This window comes from Trachinotus anak, unplaced genomic scaffold (assembly GCF_046630095.1).
Source record: "Trachinotus anak isolate AG129_WGS33_773 ecotype Australia unplaced genomic scaffold, CSIRO_AGI_Tana_v1 ptg000019l, whole genome shotgun sequence".
NCBI lineage: Eukaryota > Metazoa > Chordata > Actinopteri > Carangiformes > Carangidae > Trachinotus > Trachinotus anak.
The window spans coordinates 29,102,699-29,123,249 of NW_027273870.1; the positions used below are offsets into that span (position 1 = coordinate 29,102,699).

The 20,551-nt window shown below is 45.2% G+C and overlaps 1 protein-coding gene and 1 long non-coding RNA gene across 3 annotated transcripts; one reads left to right on the forward strand and one right to left on the reverse strand.

Annotated features, from left to right (window-relative positions):
* Positions 1–673: 673 nt before the first annotated feature.
* On the reverse strand, positions 674–20,344 carry vps54 (VPS54 subunit of GARP complex). 2 transcript variants are annotated; one of them, XM_071503634.1, is made up of 24 exons: positions 20,065–20,344; positions 16,451–16,628; positions 15,964–16,205; positions 13,440–13,524; positions 12,534–12,568; positions 12,164–12,295; positions 11,673–12,058; positions 10,921–11,047; positions 10,535–10,564; positions 9,668–9,775; positions 9,470–9,525; positions 8,756–8,852; positions 8,292–8,656; positions 7,837–7,966; positions 7,562–7,743; positions 7,201–7,313; positions 6,590–6,653; positions 5,945–6,050; positions 5,590–5,677; positions 5,360–5,481; positions 5,067–5,147; positions 4,584–4,691; positions 3,900–3,994; positions 674–3,261 (listed from the first exon to the last, which is right to left on the reverse strand). In XM_071503634.1, the coding sequence occupies exons 2-24, from the start codon at positions 16,596–16,598 to the stop codon at positions 3,156–3,158; spliced, it is 3,006 nt and encodes a 1,001-aa protein (XP_071359735.1). In that variant the 5' UTR covers positions 16,599–16,628; positions 20,065–20,344; the 3' UTR covers positions 674–3,155. The 2 variants fall into 2 exon arrangements, with proteins under 2 accessions (XP_071359735.1, XP_071359736.1); XM_071503635.1 differs by lacking the exon at positions 10,535–10,564 and having other exon boundaries at positions 20,065–20,343.
* LOC139636017 (uncharacterized) lies at positions 13,538–15,942 on the forward strand. The gene is made up of 3 exons (XR_011694335.1): positions 13,538–13,889; positions 14,246–14,381; positions 14,530–15,942. It is a non-coding gene; the product is annotated as an uncharacterized lncRNA (long non-coding RNA).
* Positions 20,345–20,551: the final 207 nt, after the last annotated feature.

Consider the following 20,551-nt stretch of genomic DNA (forward strand, 5'->3'; position numbering starts at 1 on the left):
ACAAAGATTGTATGGCGTTCAAGATTGTTATTGTTTACGAAGGGTTTTATCTGAGCTGCATCGTGCATCCGTACACAGCTGTTTCATCATTTTAACAACATTGTTCAGGAAGAAAAATGTGGGCTGCTGTTTTTTTTGCTTGAGGTTTGAATGAAATGACCCAGAGGATGACATCTTTCTGGCTTTTTAAAAAAAAAAAAATTTCAGACCTTCAGTAATTCGACGCTTCATAAACATTGGTGTTTAACTACTTTTTACAGTTTTATATGAGGTGTTTATTTGTTTGACACTCGGGCTCTTCCGTATAATTTAATGCCAAACAGATGATTCACAGATTTAAGAAAAGTCGAGTTTTCCAGTCGTAATTACAAACTTGGACGTGAACATGACACACGATCACGTCAGAAAATAACCAACAGTGTCTCTGTTACAAACATTTCAGGTGGTTTTGGTTCTGCTTGTGTGTAAAAGCTGCAGGAACCAACAGTTGGCATCAACTGTTTGTCCAACTTCCTTTAAGGTTGGAATGAAATCATAGTTTTCCTAATGTAGGACTGAACATTATCTACATATCTGATTGTCTCCGTTGACAGCAGCGTTGTCGATAAAGTTTGGAACAAGCTGCGAGCCTGACGCTGAGAGTCTGCAGCAGAGAAACAGACTGAAACACGAGTTGCTCCATCATCCTGTTTATTCACAGCAAGTTTGAAGGATTCAAGACATTTTGAGTTCTCAGACAGGCCAACTCACTCACTCACTCACACACACACACGCACGCACACACACACACAGTGGTATGGTAGGCACACTGTAGTGGAGAGCTCAGATGTGTCGTCTGACAGTAGGCACTTCTGAAGCTTTTTGTTCTCAGACAGGAAACTGAACCGTGGTCTCATCACACCTGTCGAGTGCAGCTCACCTGTAGATACAGGTGTGATCCTGGACTGCAGAGGCCCAGAGCACTGATTTCATTCACCTGTTAATTGTCACCTCGTCTCAGGACAATAAAGCCGTTTTCTCCATCCTGAAAAACAAACCTGCTGTGAAGTGCTGCAGCTGATTGGTGCAGTGTGTAGTGTTCACCTGTCTGCAGGGACTCAGCTGATCTCTACAGGTGGAGGTGATGAGGCCACAGCTGGACAGATGTGTTTGGTTTGGTTGGAGCTCAGAGCAGCTGGACTTCATTCAGGAACAGAAAATCTGATTTTTGTTTTTTAACGCTGCACTTTGGCACCATGTGTGGCTGAAACCGGTGAGTGCTGCAAACACCTGTGCAGGTGTTTTTCGGTGGGCGGAGCTACACTAAACCCTCTGTACTTCAAAGAAGCATCTAAATACACAGCTGTGAACAGGTGAGTGACAGAACAGCCATCAAAAGTCTTGAGAACAGGTCTCAGAGGGAGCGCTCCAGAACCACATCAGCACAGCACCGGTCTGAGGGTGGACAAGTTCAAAATTTTTTATTTTTTTTTTTTTAAATAAAAGAAAAACACTTGTGACGTCTTGAATCTGCTTCATGTCGCCTTGATTCAAGCGGGGACCCCAACTATGGAGGAGGGAAACTGTCACAGCTGTTCAGGAGCTTTAAGGGCTTTATCACCCACAAACCACCTGACAACACTGGTCTGATGGTGCATTCAAGGTTCCTCAGGCGACTGTGTTTAACTATAGGAAGCTGGGCTGCACAGTAGTAAATAAAAACTAAAAACTGAACAAAATGTCTGTTAATAATCCTGCGTCACATCGTCTGCTCATGTTTAAATAAGCTAAGTGTGTTTGACGGTGTTTTATTTTGAAATTATTGCAAATTCTTGCAGAGCAGAAACACAGCAGAGGACGTGACAACTCACGTTGGCTTCAGGTAAATTTCACCGACACGAACGTGACTCGGTCATGTGATCCTGACTGAACAACAGCAGTGTGACATCACCTCTGCGTCAGAGGACGTCCTGTCTCAAAAAGATGGTTTAACTCTCAGCTCATCAATTTATTTACTCAAATTGACACTGGAAGTTTGATTAATGAAAAGATAACTCTGGTTTCAAAATAAAATGACTAAATCCATTTTAGAAAAAAAATCAAACAGCTAAATCAGATTTTCTGTTCCGTTGAGTCGTTTCAGCCTCAGAGGAAACAAAAAGCTCATGCAGACGAAATAAAGGTTCAGTAGGAGGAAAAAGGTCAACAGTAGTTAACAGCTGATATTCATGCTTCATGTTCTGCAATTATTAAAAAAAAAAAAAACACATCCCCTTTGTCTCTGGATCATCACTTAATGCATGATTGGACTGATTAAAGGGAAAAAATGCAATTGAAGAGTTGAATTCCCAAATTAGAAGCTGTTTTACTTTGGTAATGACAGGATGTAGCTGAGGGTTGTGATGCGTTCACAGTCTGGATTGTGTTTATAGAAACATTTCAGGAAATTAACTCTTCAATTACACCTTTCTGCTTCTTCAGGGCTCCTCCAGGTCTGAACAGTCCGGGAAATGTTCCTGCTTCACGTATAAAAATCTAAGATTTCAGTTTCCAGCCTTCACCACAGTGAATCAAACAAAAACCAGCTGCTGAATCAAGTTTGAAAAAAAAACAAAAAACAAACACCGTGAAGAAACCCTGTTGATCCTGTCAGAGCAGGAAGGAGGAAACCGTTTCCACGACGATTCGTTTCATCTCATTAAACCCTGATTCCTCGTAAAACCAGCGGCAGGAAAACTCAGCCTCAGTGTCGTCGATGGTGAAAATTCCTTTCAGCTTCAAACGCCGCAGCGCCGGAAGAAAACGTCCGCAGTAAAGAAGACAGAAAAATAAATTACCCCGCCTTTTTTTTTTTTTCAAACACCGTCTCCGCCCTGCGCCCCCACTAAAACGGTCTCTAATAATTTACTAGTTTTCCTCTTGAATTGCACAGTGAGATGAGGTGGCAGCAGTTTTTAAGGAGGCTCTGTGTGTTACTTAGTTAAGTCTTTTAAGGTGGAGCTGTTCAGGAGTCTCCAGAAGTCACTGCTCTTCTCCAGTTTTGTGTTTTTTGGTCCCTCCGGGCCTCCTCCGCCCTAAGCTGGGGCGCTGTCGGCCCCCCCACCGGGCTCGGCCCTCCGTCGCCGAATCGGTCGGTCGGTTGGTCGGTCCTGGACGTCCAGACTCCGCCCCCTCCATCACCTCTTCTGCTCCCAGATCTCCACCATGTTCAGGTCAAGGCGCTCCAGGCTCCTCAGCACCTGCACGTTCTCAGTGTAGAAGGCGACGTCCACCACAACCAGGCTGCAACACATAGGTCAAAGGTCACAGGTCACACACAACTACACAACAACACAGAGGTCACAGGTCACACACAACTACACAAAGGTCACAGGTCAAACACAACTACACAACAACAGAGGGAAGCCACAACAATAAAAGCCTTTTCACTCTCTGCGCTTTAACTAATCAACATCCTGTCTCATGATCCTGTAGAGTCCAGAGGGGCCCTTGGCAAAAAATTACCAGGGGCCCCTCCAATCACCATTATTTAATAAATAATCTGACACCAGCGAAAAATCTAAACATTGAGATTGAAGTAACTCCATCATCTGAGATTTCAGAGAGGACAGACGTTTTTTTAACATAAACATTTGAATAAACTTGGATGTTGGGGGTTCCTGAACACATCACAGATGAGGCAGGAAGAGAATCAGTGGATCAGATCAAAACTCTTCACATCACAACCACAAACACAATGTTGTCCAACTGGAAAAACTAAATCCTCCCTAAATGAGGTTTTATTTCTCCTCAGAGTGAAACAGGAAGTTAGGCACTCAGTTGCGATGGTTAAGGTTAGGGTAAGGGGCTAGGGAGTACATTATGTCAATGAGTGTCGTGTGTGTGTGTGTGTGTGTGTGTGTGTGTGTGTGTTCACTTACCCGTGCTGTGGTCCTCCGTCATTAACGACCCCGAGTCGAGCCAGCTGCCTCTTCAGGTGCATTTTAAAACTGGCGTTTATCCTCAGAAACAACATCTGAACAGGAAACAGAGTTTAAACAACACAGAAACACACACAGTCACTCACTGCTGCGACTGATTAATATTATATTATATTAATATCATTTAAAACATCATGAGCAGGCGGGTCAGTCTGAAACAACAGGTTTGAGAGAGTTTAGTGAATCATCTTCACCAAACCTCATAGAAAAAAGTCTGAATTTTAGAACAAGACTTTATTTTGGTAGAAATCCTGTTGAAAATCATCTTTGTGTCTTTCACAGAGTCTATTTCCCACTAGAGGGCGACACAGGAGTGGACTTTCACTCCCGTCCTTGTGTTTGTATCAGTGGAGGTGCAGGTGCACATAGATCAGTCACTCAGACAGGTGTGTGGCCAAAACCTGTCGAGTAGCTCTAATGTCAGAGGGAGCAGCCTCTGATGCAGCCAATCAGCTCCCAGAGCAGGAAGCAGAGGACGAAAGAGTAAAAAAGAAAACCTGTCACATGATGAAGTCCATCAGTGCTCTGAAGCTTCAACATGTTCACCTCACACTGACGACATCGTCATGAGAAAGGTCGTTTAGAAGACGTTAACGATAAATGAGAAGCTGTAGAGAGTCTCACCTGAGTCTGTTCCTCAGGTAGAAGCTCATTAATGGCTTCGTGCATCTTCGCCATCTGTTTACAGACGTTTCTGAAACAGGCCGACGGCATCGGAGCCTTCACTTCATACTGAGGAAACAACATCATCATCATCAACCTGATGACATCACATGACAGAACTCACCTGTGGCACAGCACACGCGCGCACACACACACACACACACACACACACACACACTGAGCGGCCAGTTTATTAGGAACACCTGGCTCCTGATGAGACAGTACACAATCTAGGTACCTTTAGTTTACGTTCTTACTTTGGTCACTAAGGTGTTTTGTGCAACAGTTTAAGTGATTCCTTAAATATAAGACTAAGAAAACTTGAAATACTTGAATGAACATTTTAAGGGAACTTTAAGGGTGAAGACTTAAGGGTGTCTTTTACTTTAAGGGAAATCTTCACAGCACTTCCTAGAGTTTGAGGAAACCCCGCCCCGATCTTACCTTTGATAACACCTTCTCAAACAGACTGTCCATGATGGCCACCAGTTTAGCTGAGATCTCTGCTATGTGATCATTGTAGTCCTGCAAAACAACACAAACCGTTTCAGCAAAAACTCAACTTTTCACTGAGATGATCTAAAAGTCGAGACGGGAACCTCCAGGAGTTTTACAGCTGGATGCCTCAGACCAGGTTTTTATTTTTGTATAAAGAAACGTTTCCGATGACAGAGGCTGCAGCGCCGTGTGTAGTTTTTTGTCTTTATTGTGTATTTGAAGTGTTTCCTGTGTGTTACCTTGGTGATGTGGTCGAAGTGTCTGAGGACGCTGAACTGTTTGGGCTGTAGTTTGGTCTCAAAGTGAGCTCTGATGATGGGAATGTAGTGAACCACCAGCTGCAGGCAGCGGGAAGCTAGTGCTGCACGCACACGCACACGCACACACACACACACACACAGGTTGTCAGCTCAGGCAGAACGTTGTGTTTGTGACCCAGTGACAGGTGTGTGCAGCTGTCTCTACGTACCGAGGTTTTTAGTGGTGATGGTCTTGAGGCCGACGACCTGCAGCGCTCCAGCGCCCAGAACCAGCTGACAGCTCCGAGAGTTGAAGTGCTGCAGAGACACAGGAGGAGAGGAGAGCTGTTTAAAAACACCGACTGTGAACGTCACCTGACCGAGGCAGAAAGTCAAAGTCAACACACCTGATTCTGATGAAACGTAAACTTGTGTCAGTTCACATTTTCTAGTAAAACTAAACCAACTGTTACATTTTTACCAACATCACAGTCAACAATCCAAACAGACCGACAACATTTCAAAGGTCTAAACAGAGAAAAAGATGTTTTTAGAATGAGTGAAATGAAACGTGGTGGTCATGACCTTGAGGAGGTCTGACAGACGCGTCAACATGTCAGTGGCAATTGACGGGATGTCGTTGACACACTGACAGTACTCCAGAAAGATCCGGATCAGCAGCAGAACCGTCCTGAGGAAACAGGAAGACGACTGTCAGACAAAACCTCACAGACACGTGTCTCATGTCATATATTATACATATTATTTTACCTTAAAGCTCCACCCAGTCTAAAGGCAGATGTCCATGTGTTTGTGATTATAAAGCAGGTCTAGGTTCTATATTAATACTGTGAAAGTATCAAAGCCTCAGTCCACAGAGAAATGCACACAGCCTGTATTCAGAAACTGAGCCTTAAAACCAGCCGTCAGGACTTCTGGAACTTTGTGATGTCACAACAAAGCAGTCATTGAAGAGAAGCTCAGATCCTCTCTTCTGATTGGCTGACTGACCTGTTGTTACTAGAGCTCCAGAGAGAAGCCTGAGAGAGGAGATGTAAAACTACACTGAGATGGTTTTTGGTTCTTAAAACCACAGATATGTCTTCTGATGGAGATCAACACTTCAGATTAAACACAGGAGAAGAGTAAAATCTGGAGCTTTAAATTTAATTGTCTTACATTAATAGTAAATGTGTGTGACTGGTTTCATTGTTGCGTTCAAACACCTACCCAACAACGGCGTATTTCTGCCCGTTGACGAGCAGGAACTCGGTGGGCTTCCTGTCGTCTGGACCTGCAGGAGGAAACACGTTACAGCTCGAGTCTGTCACAGTTTTCTGTTTGTTCTGAGACGCGATTATGATCAATAATCACTGATCAGGTTACTGATTACCACCCATGTTTCCTGTCTAATCACCGCAGCATGTAATGGATGTTACAATTAAAAAAGGATCCACTGATCCTGCCTCACTGAACAGATGTGAATTGTTCTTCTGTTGTGTTACTGATGTCAGGAGGCGTCTCTCCTCACTTCACTGTCAACAAACACGTCAGGCCGAACTCTCCGGGAGGATTTTAACGCTCAGTCTATTTCTGCCCTCCAACAAGCTGCCAGTCAAATTTAAAGCTGGACGTGTTGGGACCGTCACTGCAGATTCACCAGAACCTTCAAACAAATCCTGTTGTTGTACATTTGTGACGTGTGTCAAGACCACGACGCTCAGCAGCCGTGACAGTTGGCGTCCAGCCTCTTCAGCTCTGCCACAAACTGCTTCACAAACACACAACAGTGTCTGTGTGACTCACTGGTGTTTCAGTGGAGGAGGTCGGTTTTTAGATACCTGGCGTTTTGCGCTCTGGTAGTGTTATCCTGCCATCAGCGATGGAGTTGACGAGATCCTGAAACTCAGCAGGAACCTCTGCCTGCTTCCAGCGCTCGTTGTCCAGGAGGAGGCTGCAGGGACGCACAAACGACAACAACCATCAGCATCAGGACTCACAACAACACAACACCACCTCTGCAGACTGGAGAGGCACAGTTTGGCTCCCGTGTTTCAAAGAAGTGGAAGAGGTCACAGGGGGAGACTCAGCAGGATGAAACCATCCTTCAGCTGCTGCCCCGAGCCTTCCACAGGTCACACACACCAACACCTGGATCTCGGTTCAGAAGTTTGTGACACGAGCCCAAACCCTGCAGGTTACCTGAGTTTGGTCTTGCGCTCTTCGTGGAAGCGGTGGACGAAGCGGTTGGCCTGGCTCTGCAGCGCCCCCCTCAGGGAGACGCTGCGCCTGCCGCACAGCTCCTCCGTGTCCCTGACAAAACCCTCCACCGCCTGAGAGAGACACACGAACTCGGCCGAGCTCAGACGCTCCAGGGAGCCGTCCTGTTGGAGGTGGAGACAGGCGCAAGTTTTAACGGACTCCGAGGTTTTAGGTGAAACGAACACGTCGGCGTTCAGATGTGGATGGAGCTGTACCTTGGCTCTGGCCGTGAGGACTTTGACACAGCGGTCGTGGCTGACGTCGGACGCCGTGTACAGCAGCTCCTGGATGTTGTTGATCACACGATTCATCTCCAGCTCAGTGGGCATCATGTTCTCACCGGAGCTGAAAACACACACACACACACACACACACACACACACACACACACACACACACACACACACACACACACACACACACAGTCAGCAGGTGACTGAGAACTTCCACGACAACAACTACATGAGTCAAGTTTCTTATTTCATCAACAAAACTGAAAACAGCCACAACAAAGCACGAGAGAGGAAACATCCATCGGTCTAATTAAAACAAACGTATTTTTCTATTCCTCATTACCAGGATAGATGTGACTATTTGTTGTGGTTCATGGTTTTAGAACATGTGACCCAGCTCTCACTGGTCCAGGTCTCATCATGATTCAGGGACGTACATGAAGCTCTGCTCCCTGCTGACGAAGCTCTCTGTGGCCCCAGAGGCCGAGTCGCTGCCGGCTGCCTCCGCCCGGCCCTGCTGGATCCTGGAGCCCACCACAGAGCTCTGATCCTGGGCTGCCGGCGCCTGCTGCTGCTGCTGCTGCTGCTGCTGCTGCTGCTGCTGCTGGGCCTCACTCAGCGCGTCGCTGATGAACAGACCCTCGTGGGTGAGGTAGGCCAGCTCGGCCTCACCCTGCAGGAGCGACGAGCCCTGAGAAGACTCCTGACCTGAAGCACCTGAAGCCGCCTCCTCAAGGAGCCGGTTCCTCTGATTTGAGTCCAGAACTTCCAGAACCACGTTTCTGATCACGCTCAGAGTGGCCTGACACACAGACAGAAGGGAGATAACGAGCAGTGATGTTATTGCTGTTACACCTGCCTCAGGTGTGAGGACTGAAGGTTTTCCTGAGTCCTGACTCACCTTGATCCTCTGCAGGAAGAGAAGGAAACTCTCAAAGACGTTTTTCAGAACCTCAAACCACTGAGGGAATGTCATCAGACGCATCTGTTCAGCTAGCCTTCACACACACACACACACACACACACACACACACACACACACACACACACACACACACACACACACACACACACATTAAAAACATCAGGATACATTTTCACCTCATTTACATCACTGAAGATGGATTAAGTGGATTAAATGTTAAACACCTGTGCATCTGTGAAATGAAGTTTAAAACCCTGTGTGTTGAATTTGTAGATGATCAAAGCATCGCTTCAATTATTCTACACTACAACTACAACCAGGTGAAAACTGCAGTTTATCAGCTGCCTTTAAGACAAGTGACGCTGCCACTAAACAGCAGTTTTGTCACATGTGAAGGTGCAACAGTCAGCAAAGCAGTGACATGAGGGCTGAAGTTAAAATTAGATATTATGAAAATATTGCCTATAGTAGGAAATATCGCGATGTTCAATGTTTGTTTTAGTTTTTTTTAAAATAATGTAGTGATATTCAATATTGCAGAATATTGGCCCGAGCCTGTGGTAGGTGGCTCCAAAGTCAAGACATGTTCCATTCATACACCAGCAGCTTTAAAATGTTATTCATTACTGCACAGATAATATTCATCAGTTTTACTGCTACAAATTTCATCACATTCACATTTCCACTCACTTAGTGACGACTTCAGTGTCAATTTCTTCTATGTGCAAAACACTTTCTGCCACACACTGCAAACACAAACATGACACACAGTGAGATTTACCACAGACTAAATGTTGGATCACTCATCTGTTGTTTATCATGTGCTGTTCTGAGATGAATCACAGATCAATATTTCTCTTTCACTGTCGTCAGTGTCGGGTGTCGCACCTGAGTGACGATGGCCTTTGCAGCCAAGATCATTTCATCGCTGTAAATATCCAGAAAGTCCAGCTTCCTCTGCCTCAGCAGGCCGAACACCAGCGACTCCAGACGCTCCTACACACACACACACACACACACACACACACACAAAATATCACCAAATTAACAAGAAAAATTACTGAGCCCAAAATCCCTGAGCTTCTAATTACTGTGAGTCCAACTCCACTGCAGCGAGATCAGAGCGGTTTAATCAGCACAAGCCACAGATCAATAATCAAAGTAACCCTCAGTCAGGGCGGGGCCGTGTCGACAAATCAGGGAAGGAAAAAAAAAAAAAAAAAAATTCACAGGAGACAGTAAAACTGATTGCAGCTGAAATTGAAACACAATTATTTTTGATTTCTTAAAATAACTTTTTATCCATTTGAAACCAACTTTAATTTAGATGTGAATTTTGATGATTAAATTGATGTTTAAGAAGAACCCTTCAGATTTGGCTGAGAATAGATCTGAATGAATGTAACTGAGTGTTTAGGAATAAAGGACCGAACACTGAAGCCGAAGCAGCTTGAATTAAATCAAAAATTAATCTGTGTTTCTAACGTGCTTGGAGGCCTCGTGGATTCACCACATCGTTACACACCTGAACTCGTGTTTAGACACAAACTGAAAACTCTTTGTTATTTCAAAGAGCTCAAGAACCTACCTGACCCCACCTGAAGCAATTAACCCCGCCCATCTGGTTCTCCAAGCACATTAAAACACTCCAAGAATTATTTCCAGACGATATTTGATCGATCGAATCTGGAACCAGATTTTAGCACAAGTCTGAGAGAGAGTGTGTGTGTGAGTGTGTGTGTGTGTGTGGCCCACCTTTTGGGAGACGGCGTTTGGTTTGTGGACCTGTGATGGGCACAGCATCCATTAAATACATAACAAGTCACAGCTGACTTCATCCTCCTCCTCCTTCAACTGAAATGTTTTTTTTAATTTATGATGGAGAATAAATTTAATTCACTGAATGGCTTCAAATGTAGTTTTAATGAAGGGACTGGATGATTCCTTAGTTTTTTTATACTCTGTACTTTTTCCACTTGGCTTATTTGAGCTGTGGCCGTTTGTTAAGTTGAATTATTACGTTCTGGAATCAGGGAAACTACTCTTTATGGAGGTTTTTGTTTTCATGAGACACGAGGCGACGAACAGGATGATTTAATGTCAGTTTACACATCTGTCACTGACTGTGAGTGTGTTCACACCTTCTCCAAGACCTGTGGCTCCTCCCTCAGGCTGCGGTTCAGGTCGCTGCGGGCGTACATGCTGAAGTCCTCCACCATCATCTTATCAATCAGCTTCTCCAGCTCGCACAGCTGGGAGCCCAGATGTCTGAGGGACACACACACACACACACACACACACACACACACACACACACACACACACACACAGAGTCAGACAGATGACGGCGGTCTGTGCAGTCTGTGTGCTGACTGTCAAACTTCCTGTTGAGGCTTTATAGGTCACATTAAATGACTCAACTCATCACTACAGTCCTTCCACATTCACACTGTTCTGTCTAAACTCACGTTATCCTTTTAAATTCATGGGCTCAAAATAGACAAAAAAAAAAGAAGGAAAAATAAAACTAAAAGTGGACGAGGAGCAGAATTAAGGAGTGATAGAGCTCAGACTGATTTCCACAGTCTCCAGAAGATTCAGGTATTTCTACGAGTTTCCTGCTCGTTATTGCATGACTCAATAAAGAATTTCACTGTCATTTCTGGGGGAGTCAGTCCCCATAGACTCCCATGTTCAAATGTCCAACTTTACAGCAGAAAGGAACATGTTTAGAGCCTGGTACAAAAACTGTTCTGGTCTCTAGAGATCATTTCCTCCTTCATGACAACTGAACGGCTGAATTTTATACAACTCACCTGTTTACATTTTATTAGGGCTGAAAATCACGTAACCACACATACAGTAACACACCCACACACACCTGCCCCCTCACCTGAAGCTGTGGATGCCCTGCAGCTCCTGCTGCAGCACCTCCTTGGTGGTGGCGATGAGCTCTAGCGCTCCGACAAACTCTGAGGTGGAGAGCAGCAGCTGCACAGTGGGCTGCGTCTGGTGCACGGCCGCCATCAGCTTCAGCTTGTTGTGCAGCTTCACGCAGTTGTTGCGGGCCAGAGCGGTGCGGAGGGCCCGCAGGGGCCCCTGGCACATGACGCGATCCATGGCGGCGGTCCGTCCCCGCAGGACAGCGACGGCCCGCTGCGTCTCCTGCAGCTGGTCCTGCAGCTCGTGCTGCGAGGACATGGCATGAAAAAAGGCCTCAGAGCGCAGCGAGATCTGCCGGGCGATGCTCACCTCCACCACGTCCAGGTAGTGACTCAGCTGCAGCAGAGAAGAACAAACGTCAGTCAGCGTCAGAGGGTCCAGCCTCCTCACTGAAAGTGTTTACAGTCCTGTGTGTGTGTGTGTCTGTGTGTATGTGTTCACCTTCTCCTGCAGCAGCTTGGACGAGGCCACGTCTCTGCTGCTCTTGCCTCCGGCGCTGTTGAAGTGCGACCAGGGCAGGACGGTGTTGAAGGTGGCCGGGTCATCCAGAGCGAAGTCGGGCTTCATGAAGATCTGAGGAGTTCAGGTAAACACATCAGAGCCCGTCTCTCTCTTCACTTGTCTCACTTGGTTTGTTGGATTTATTTTTGCTTTTCATGTTCACACATCCACACGTTACTGATGAACTTCACTCAGTTTTCTTCAATAAACGTGTTTTTACTTTAAAGAGTCACGTGTGGTCTCCACATTTTCCCAGAACACAAACTAAATCCACCCTCACACTGACAGAACGAGTGGGTGGATCCGTTACCTTTGGGACTTGTTCCAGCTCCGCTCTGGATTTATCTGGAGGAAACAGGAGAAGCTCTGGATCAGTCACACGTGTTTCCGCTTGTTTTACTTTCTGAACTGCAGAAATGTGGGATTATCACATGAATAATCAACAATGTCTTTATTACAAATGTACAGAAAACAAAGTTTGTTTGTGCAGCAGATCCCAGAACTGATGCTACAAAGTGTTTTAGACAATAAAAACTGAAATACTGAAATAGAAACCAAGAAAATACAGATGAATCAAAGGCCAATTCATTAAAGTGTTGAGTTGAATTTAAAGGAAAATATTTAAACTTTATGTTTAAACTGCAATGATCAGTTGGTTAATTGATACAAAAAACAATTTTGATGATGATTTTAGTTTATTTTCAGTAAAAACCTAAAATATTTACTTGTTTGTTTCCAGCTTCAAATATGAAGATTTCTTTGTCACATGATCATAAACTTTAGATTTTAGATCAGAAAACAAGACGTAACTGTGAGAATTACAACAGGCATTTTCACTATTTACAGACAAAACTCACTGAAAAATAATAGTTTCATATCAGCAGATTAATCAATAATGATTATCTGCAATAAATATCTTTCTTTAATGAACGAATGTGCAAAGAGTCTGAAACAAACTATTCACCAAACACACATCTGACGTCTGTTTCCTGTAGGTGTCAGGGGTTGTCATGGTAACAACCCAGAGCCTCTTCAGTGCCAATGATCATTGATTTCTGGATGTGTTACTGCTCAGGTTCCAACACTGGGTTAGTGTGTGTGTGTGTGTGTGTGTGTGTGTGTGTGTGTGTGTGTGTGTGTGTGTGTGTGTGTGTGTGTGTGTTTCCACTGGTCATTTCATGGACCCCAGAGGCTGCAGCAGGTTAATAATTCATACCGTGGTTGGTGGTGATGCTGGAGACGGCGTCCACGTCGTCTTTGTTGGGACAGATGGTTTTGCAGCGCTCATGGATTTTTTCTCTCTGAAATGAATGAAATCAAGAAAAGACACAAAAGGCGCAGGAGTTTTGATTAGAATTAAAGGACTGTTACCACGGTAACAGCCCCATGACGCTGTCACGTCATCACTACAGAGCACAGAAACAAAACCAGCAGCCGGAGTGGGGCAGAAAATGTGAGGTTCAGCCTGAGGGAGGCGCTGAAGGGCCACAGTTCCTCCTCAGGCACAATGCAACAGCTCAGAGGAGGAATAAGGAAGCACTAGGGGAATGTCCGACAGTCGTACTTTAATGTTTGACTGACTGAGACGTCACTCTGAAACCTGAGGGAGCAAATTATCATGTGAGCGACTTCTGTAAAACCTGAACCTGCTCACAGGAACAGAAAGGTACTGGAGAAACGAAAAAAAAACTGAAACTAACTTTACAAGCTCGTAAAATTAGAACGTCTCACAGGAGAAGTGCAGAAGTGCTGCCACGGCAAAAACTGAGGGAACAAAAAAAAAAAAAAAAAAAACAGTTTCATGTGCTGCATCCAGACGCTGCTGTTGTCATGACTACCACAATCTAAACATGCACCACAGTGCACACTGCAACATTTTTATCGATTTAATCAATGGAGCAGGAAACATGAGAAGAGGAGCAGGAAACAAAGATGCCTCAGTGTTTGACTGAGTGAAATATGACACAAATAAAAAATATTTCTATCATCACCACTGAAGCAACGTTAAATCCTTTTCAACAGGATCAGCTGGACGACAGGAAGTCCAATAAAACCTGAGGTAAACAAACCGAGGGAACATCACTCCAGTCTCTGTGTGTCACCTTCAAAACGTCTCTTCTGCAGTGCGACCACGTCTCTGAGCGACGCAGACAAACAGGTGAGTTTATATCCATATAAACCTGATGTAGATCAGACCTCTGCAGACCAGGACCAGGAGGGAACACATTACACCTGTTTCAGCTTCAGTGTTGATTATAAAATTCTTTCACTTGTTTTTAAAGCTCTTTGTGGTTTTGCTCCTGCAGATATGTCTCTCTCATGTTTTCACTGTGGACCATCGCGGCTGCTCAGGTCCTGAGACGACTCTGTTAACTGGTCCAAGTCCAGGACTAAAACCTTTAGCGACGCAGCTTTTAGCTCTGATGCTCGGAGCAGCTGGAGAGATGACGCCTGTAAACTCTGAAGATTCCTCTGCTGCCTGGTTCTGAATTAAATATGGTTTTCAGTCATTAGTCACTTCATTTTATTGTATCTATGTTGTTGCATTTTTGGATTGCATTTTATTCTGTTCTATCTAATTTTACATTTTCTTTTTTTTTGCTTATATTACTGTAACTTTTAAAATCAGCTTTCCTACTTGATTTGTCCTTTTTCTTTTCAGCTCATCAGTCGTCTTTTGAGCTGCACTAACCTGTGTGAAAAGCGCTTTACATTGATTGACTGATTTAGAATCAGTGTGACCCAAAATTATCTATGAATTAAAGTCCATAAATGTTTTTGTACATCCATTGGTTCACTGAAAACAGGAAGTGCTAAAAGCTAATTCAGCAGTGGGAGTTTTAATGCTGCTAATTTGCAAAAATGTAAAACAGACACAGGCTAAAGAAATAAACGTGAAGTCGCTGAATCCATGGCAACATTATGAATCCTGTTTACTGCTCCAACTGGATGATTCCACTTAATTTCAATACATTTTCTCATAGACGGTGGATTCTGTCCTTATTTCTTTACAGCCTGTGTGAACTGAGCAACAATCACAGTGACCAGTAACTCGTCACAGTACATGATGGGCTCATGGATACTGGAGTAAAATAAACTCATCATATGTTTTGTATTTTATAAAAAATAAAAACCTCTTATGGACATTAAAAGTTGATTTTCATCAGAAATCTTTAAACACTCATCTAACAAACAGAGGCCGTCAGTCAGGACTGTTTGGTGTTGATGAGTTTGTGTTAATCAGACTTTATCACTTCTATGATTACACAGCACTGGAAGTGAGTTTCCATCCACCTGTATTTTAAATTTGAAAACCAGAACATGGGGATGGAAACGTCAAAACTTTGACAACTACACTGACACTGAGCAGAGCAAACACCTCCAACCAAGGTGAAATACTGAAACACTCCCTCTCTGATAAAAAACATATTCCTGGATCAGCACCAACATTTGATAGGTTCTTCCTGTGCCCCACCCCCCACCAGGTTTGGTATAAATCAGTTTGTAGTGTAATCCTGCTGACACGGCTGAAACACGACCTCCTGGGTGGAGGAACAAGACGTTTCCGTTCTGAGCCACTGACAAACAAACAGAGGGGCTGAAACTGCTTCAGCAGGATTCCTGACACACCCACAACAACATGAACATGACCGCTCCGCCCTCGCCCACTAACGTTTAATCATCCTCTGCAGCAGTGAGTCTGCTGAGGCGTGACCTGAATTATTCAGCGCGGGTGTTACCTGAGCCGTCTCCTGCAGGTAGGGCCCGAAGTGTTCCCTGGTGATGTTGGGGAGGTAGAAGGAGGGCATCACCTCTGTCTCTGCGAAGTCCAGGCCCCACGTTTTGGTGAAAAAGTCGGACTCCCGCTTGGCGAGCCGGGGGTCGTTCAGCGCGGCGGGCAGGTTGACCTTCGAGCTGTACACCGTCCACCTGTCGTGCTCCGCCACCACAGACGGCCCGTCGCACAGGCCCCGCCCCTCACCTGCAGGAGAGCGTGGAAAACTGAGTCAAGGAGTTGAGCTGACTGACAAATAATTTGAAAATCAACTCATTCGAGTCATTTAACAAGCAGCAACAGATTCACTGCTTCTCTCAGTTTTATATCTTTGGACAGAACAAAGTGAAGACGTGACCTCAGAAAAATAAAGAAATAAAAGACTAATCGCTTCACTTGCAGCCTTAAACATCTACACATGCTGATGTATTGAGGAGTGCAGTGTTTCCCACCGGTGGGCTCCTTGGGGCAGACGTCAGGCAGCGAGCGGACGGGGCGGCGGCAGCGAGGGGAGGAGGGATCCCGCTCCTTGTGATAGATCCCATCTCGGCCTCCACCACTGGGACGAGGCACTGGGGAGGAGCTGTGGCTAGAGGCCATGGCATTGGGACTGGCCTCCTAGGAGGCTAGCTGGACACACACACACACACACACACACACACACACACACACACACACACACACAGAGCTGATATTAGATACAGAGGAAAAATACATTTCAATGCATTTCTACTGTGATTACTTTAACCAATATATCGACTCAGTCCCACACACACACACCGTCCTGCAGCCCCAAATACTCTCCACTCACCAAATGTGGATTAATCCGCCACTGAAAATAGTCCTCAGCGGAGGCACCTTTTCCTTCTGTTTGTTTAAAGACCAGTGAGCTACAGTGAGCAGCTGCTGTAAAATATGAAGCAGCTATAGAATATTAAAGCATATATCTGTGAGCAGCCAGTGTGAATTAGTCTGAACCCGACTCTCTGAACGTTACGGCTCTGCTCTCAGTTTTGAAGGTACAGGAAGCGACACCTGCTCAGAATGAGCTCACATTCAGCTCCAACCAAAACTGAAAGTCGCAGCACATTCAACGTGTTCAAAGTTCATCCTCTGCACCACATCTGCACCACCTGTGCAGCTCAGGCCCTCGGTTCATCAGGTGCACACTCCTGAAAACTACACTCAGGTGTTCCGCAGCTCGCCGTGGCTGTGAGTCATTAAAGTAAAAAATAAAATTCCCCTGAGTCTGCTGGGCACAGCTCTGCAAAAAAGTGACAGATGACACAGATAACCTGTGGTTTCTTGTTTTTTACTGTTAGTCACCCAATTTCTTACAATTTGTTTCACTCTAAATAAAAAATATCAATAAGCTGATAGACAGTCAGGACTTCTGGAACTTTGTGATGTCACAACAAAGCAGACACTGAAGAGAGGCTCAGATCCTCTCTTCTGATTGGCTGACTGACCTGTTGTTACTAGAGCTCCAGAGAGAAGCCTGAGAGAGGAGATGTAAAACTACACTGAGATGGTTTTTGGTTCTTAAAACCACAAAAAATATCTTCTGATGGAGATCAACACTTCAGATAAAACACAGGATGAAAGTGGGAAAATGGGATCTTTAAAAAACATTAATTACACAGAGAAAGACCTGATCATTGAGTGTTGCTCAGCGTGAAGCAGAGATGTGTTGCGCTGACAGTCGGCTCTAATCTGACTGCTCAGACTGTGGAGGTGTGAGACCCTCTGCTGTTAATCCCATCACAGTGATGAGAGGATTAGAGGAAACGTCTGCAGCCTCGTCCTTACCACCACCACCACTTTTAAAAAGCTACATCTGCTTTTACATAAAAACAACAGCCACCTTCTCAAAGCCAGAATAAACATCTAAAAGTAGAAAAGTTCACATCCGGCCCGGCTGCTTGTTTCTACCGAGTCTCCTGTGAAGTAAAAATAGAAATATTTGGCCGAGTTATATTTTTGGAAAGACGTGCTGCTTTGGAGGATTAGTCACTGCTCATCAAAATAATATGTGGACCATCACAGATTAAAGTCATCATTGTTTAATTCATTTCATGGCTGCACGTACATCAAGTGAAAATCTCCTCAGCTGTGATTTGGATCTGTGTTCTGACCAATAGAAAGACAGAGAAAGGACAGTAGTCACTATGTGTTTACTGTGTTTCCACCATCATTTGTCAACCATGCAAAAAAAAGACACTTTTCTATCAATGATTTATAATAAGAGCTGAGCAGAGAAGCTGAGAATTAACGAAGCAAAAAACCGATTTCAACATAATGAAAAACAAAATCAGAAAACAAATCAGAAAATGACAAGTGGAGCAAGAACTGCACAGATCTAATAATAATCCTGCTGTGATCAGGAAACTCTTATTTCTGTGGTGACACGTTGCTGTTTAGAGATTTTTAGTTCTGCAAAGGCTCCGAAGGTCGATCTTTGTGTTTGTTCACAGTCACTGTGTACATTTCGTACTACATGTTGAGCCTAACAGTATTATTTTATGAAGGGATCCAGTAATCCATGTATGGATTACTGGTCAGGCCTGCAGGGCACAGAGCCTCTGTTTGAGGTGACTGGTAATATTTACAGTTCCACAGAACTCAGTTAAAATAAGATGAGATTAACCTTTACTGACCCCTAAAGGGAAAATTCAGTTTGACGCGGCAACACAGGGGAGAGACGTGTGTGTGCACGTGCAATTATCTTTTATCTGTGGTGGTGACAGTTGACCTGAGAGCGGTGCGAGTCTCCGTCAGCGGAGGGAGGAGGGGCTGTGCTGTCGTTGATGGTATGGTGGCGCCCCCTGCTACACAGACAGGCAAGACTACCACAAAAAGACCACAAATTACATAGCTGGGGGCTCAAGAGGTAGGTCAGGCTGTCCACTAATCAGAAGGTCGGTGGTTCGATCCCCAGCTCAAAGTGTCCTTGGGTAAAATACCGAACCCCAAACTGCCTCTGATGGCTGCTCCATCAGCGCAGCCCTGTGTGTGTGGAAGAAAGCGCTGTGTGAACGTGTGAGTGAATGAGTGAATGTGGCTTGTAGTGCAAAGCGCTTTAAGTGGTCAAGAGACTAGAAGAACAGTCCATTTGTCGTCATTCTGCGGCCCTGAACCCAGATGAGCAGCTGAAAAACTGATGGCTGGATTTACCATTTACTAAACTGACTATTTGTTAAATATATTGTTAGTTGTTGAGTTTCATACCAACTGTCTCCTCACAGACGAAAGTTATAACTGATGTTACTGTCTACAGCAGCAAAGAGAAAATACTCCAGACCTTTGTAAATTACTAATTATTAAGACTTTTTCTTCCTTCCCAGAAAATGAATGAACCTGCAGCTCTCCTGGATTCACCACAGTCTCAGTGTTACACAGCTGCATCAGCTGAGCTGAGGCGAGCTGTCTTCCCCACAGCTGTAAACAGGGTCTCTCTGTACTGTATAATGAAGAAAACCGAGATTCACTCATGAGATGAAGTCTCGACTCATTCCTGTCGGGAAGACCGGGAGAAGCGAGCTTCAGAGGCTGTAACGAGCTGTTTTAACTCCCTGATGTTCACGGCGCTTGTCCAGTGAAGCTGCCCCGTTATTTAATAAACAACACGAAGGTTTAAATGTTCTCTTACAGACTTTTTCTGTCATTATTGACCTGAAATGTCACATCGCTGCTGTGTCTCCTGTCACGACAGGCAGCTGTGACACAAGCTAACCAGCTAGCTTTAGCCTAGCTCCGGTGCCTTCGTTACCTACTGTTGTTTAGCACTGAATCCACTGAGCTGACAATGAAGTTAACACCAACCGGTGACACAAGACGCACAAAAACTATTTCCAGCATCGGTGACAGGACTGATAAGGCGTAGAATAACCGCGGCCTGTACCAGAAGCTAATGCTAAAGCTAATGTTGTCACTGGAGTCCAGCGGGGTTACACGTAGGCTGGCTAATGCTAGCAGGTTAGCCGGACAGCTAGCTGACAGGCGGGGGTGAATCAGAAACAAACCCGGGGGGGCTCAGTAACCGCGGGGCGCCAGCCGCCCTCCGTACCTGTCGTGTGAAGCACTGCAGCCGGTGTTCCGTCTCACCATCACAGGGACACTGGCAGAACCGGGAGCAGGACAGCGGCGGCAGATAGCACCGGTACACTGGTCATCATGCACTCCGGGACAGGGGAGGCGGGGGACTGAGCACCGGCGGTGTCTGCTCGGTACAAAGCTCGCTGCTGCCACCTGCTGACCACGGTGTCTCCTCTTTCCGTGCTGGGTCACCGGTGAACCGGGGAAAGCCTGTCCCTGGACCCCCTCTCTTTACGCCGCCCCCTCCCACTCAGAGTCAACGTCCACTTCCGGGTCCACTCCGACTCAATGACAGCCCTGTTTATTTTCATACTTTCCCATATTTTACACTCTGAGCCCCCCCTCTGATTGGCTGATTGTTTTCTGAGTGATTCAGTTATGTTCAATATTACATCTAACAATTATTTTCTTTCAACAATCAATTAATTGTTCGGTGTGTAAAAGAGTAACAGTACCCA

What these genes read in the sequence shown, in the direction of transcription:
- vps54 (XM_071503634.1), bottom strand. Translation starts at nt 16,598, where the DNA reads ATGGCCTCTAGCCACAGCTCCTCCCCAGTGCCTCGTCCCAGTGGTGGA. An exon ending in CAAACGCCGTCTCCCAAAAG is followed by an intron (nt 9,776 to 10,534) that starts GTGGGCCACACA and finishes GTGTGTGTGTAG; the next exon opens with GAGCGTCTGGAGTCGCTGGT. An exon ending in TACCTGAGGAACAGACTCAG is followed by an intron (nt 3,995 to 4,583) that starts GTGAGACTCTCT and finishes TTTCCTGTTCAG; the next exon opens with ATGTTGTTTCTGAGGATAAA.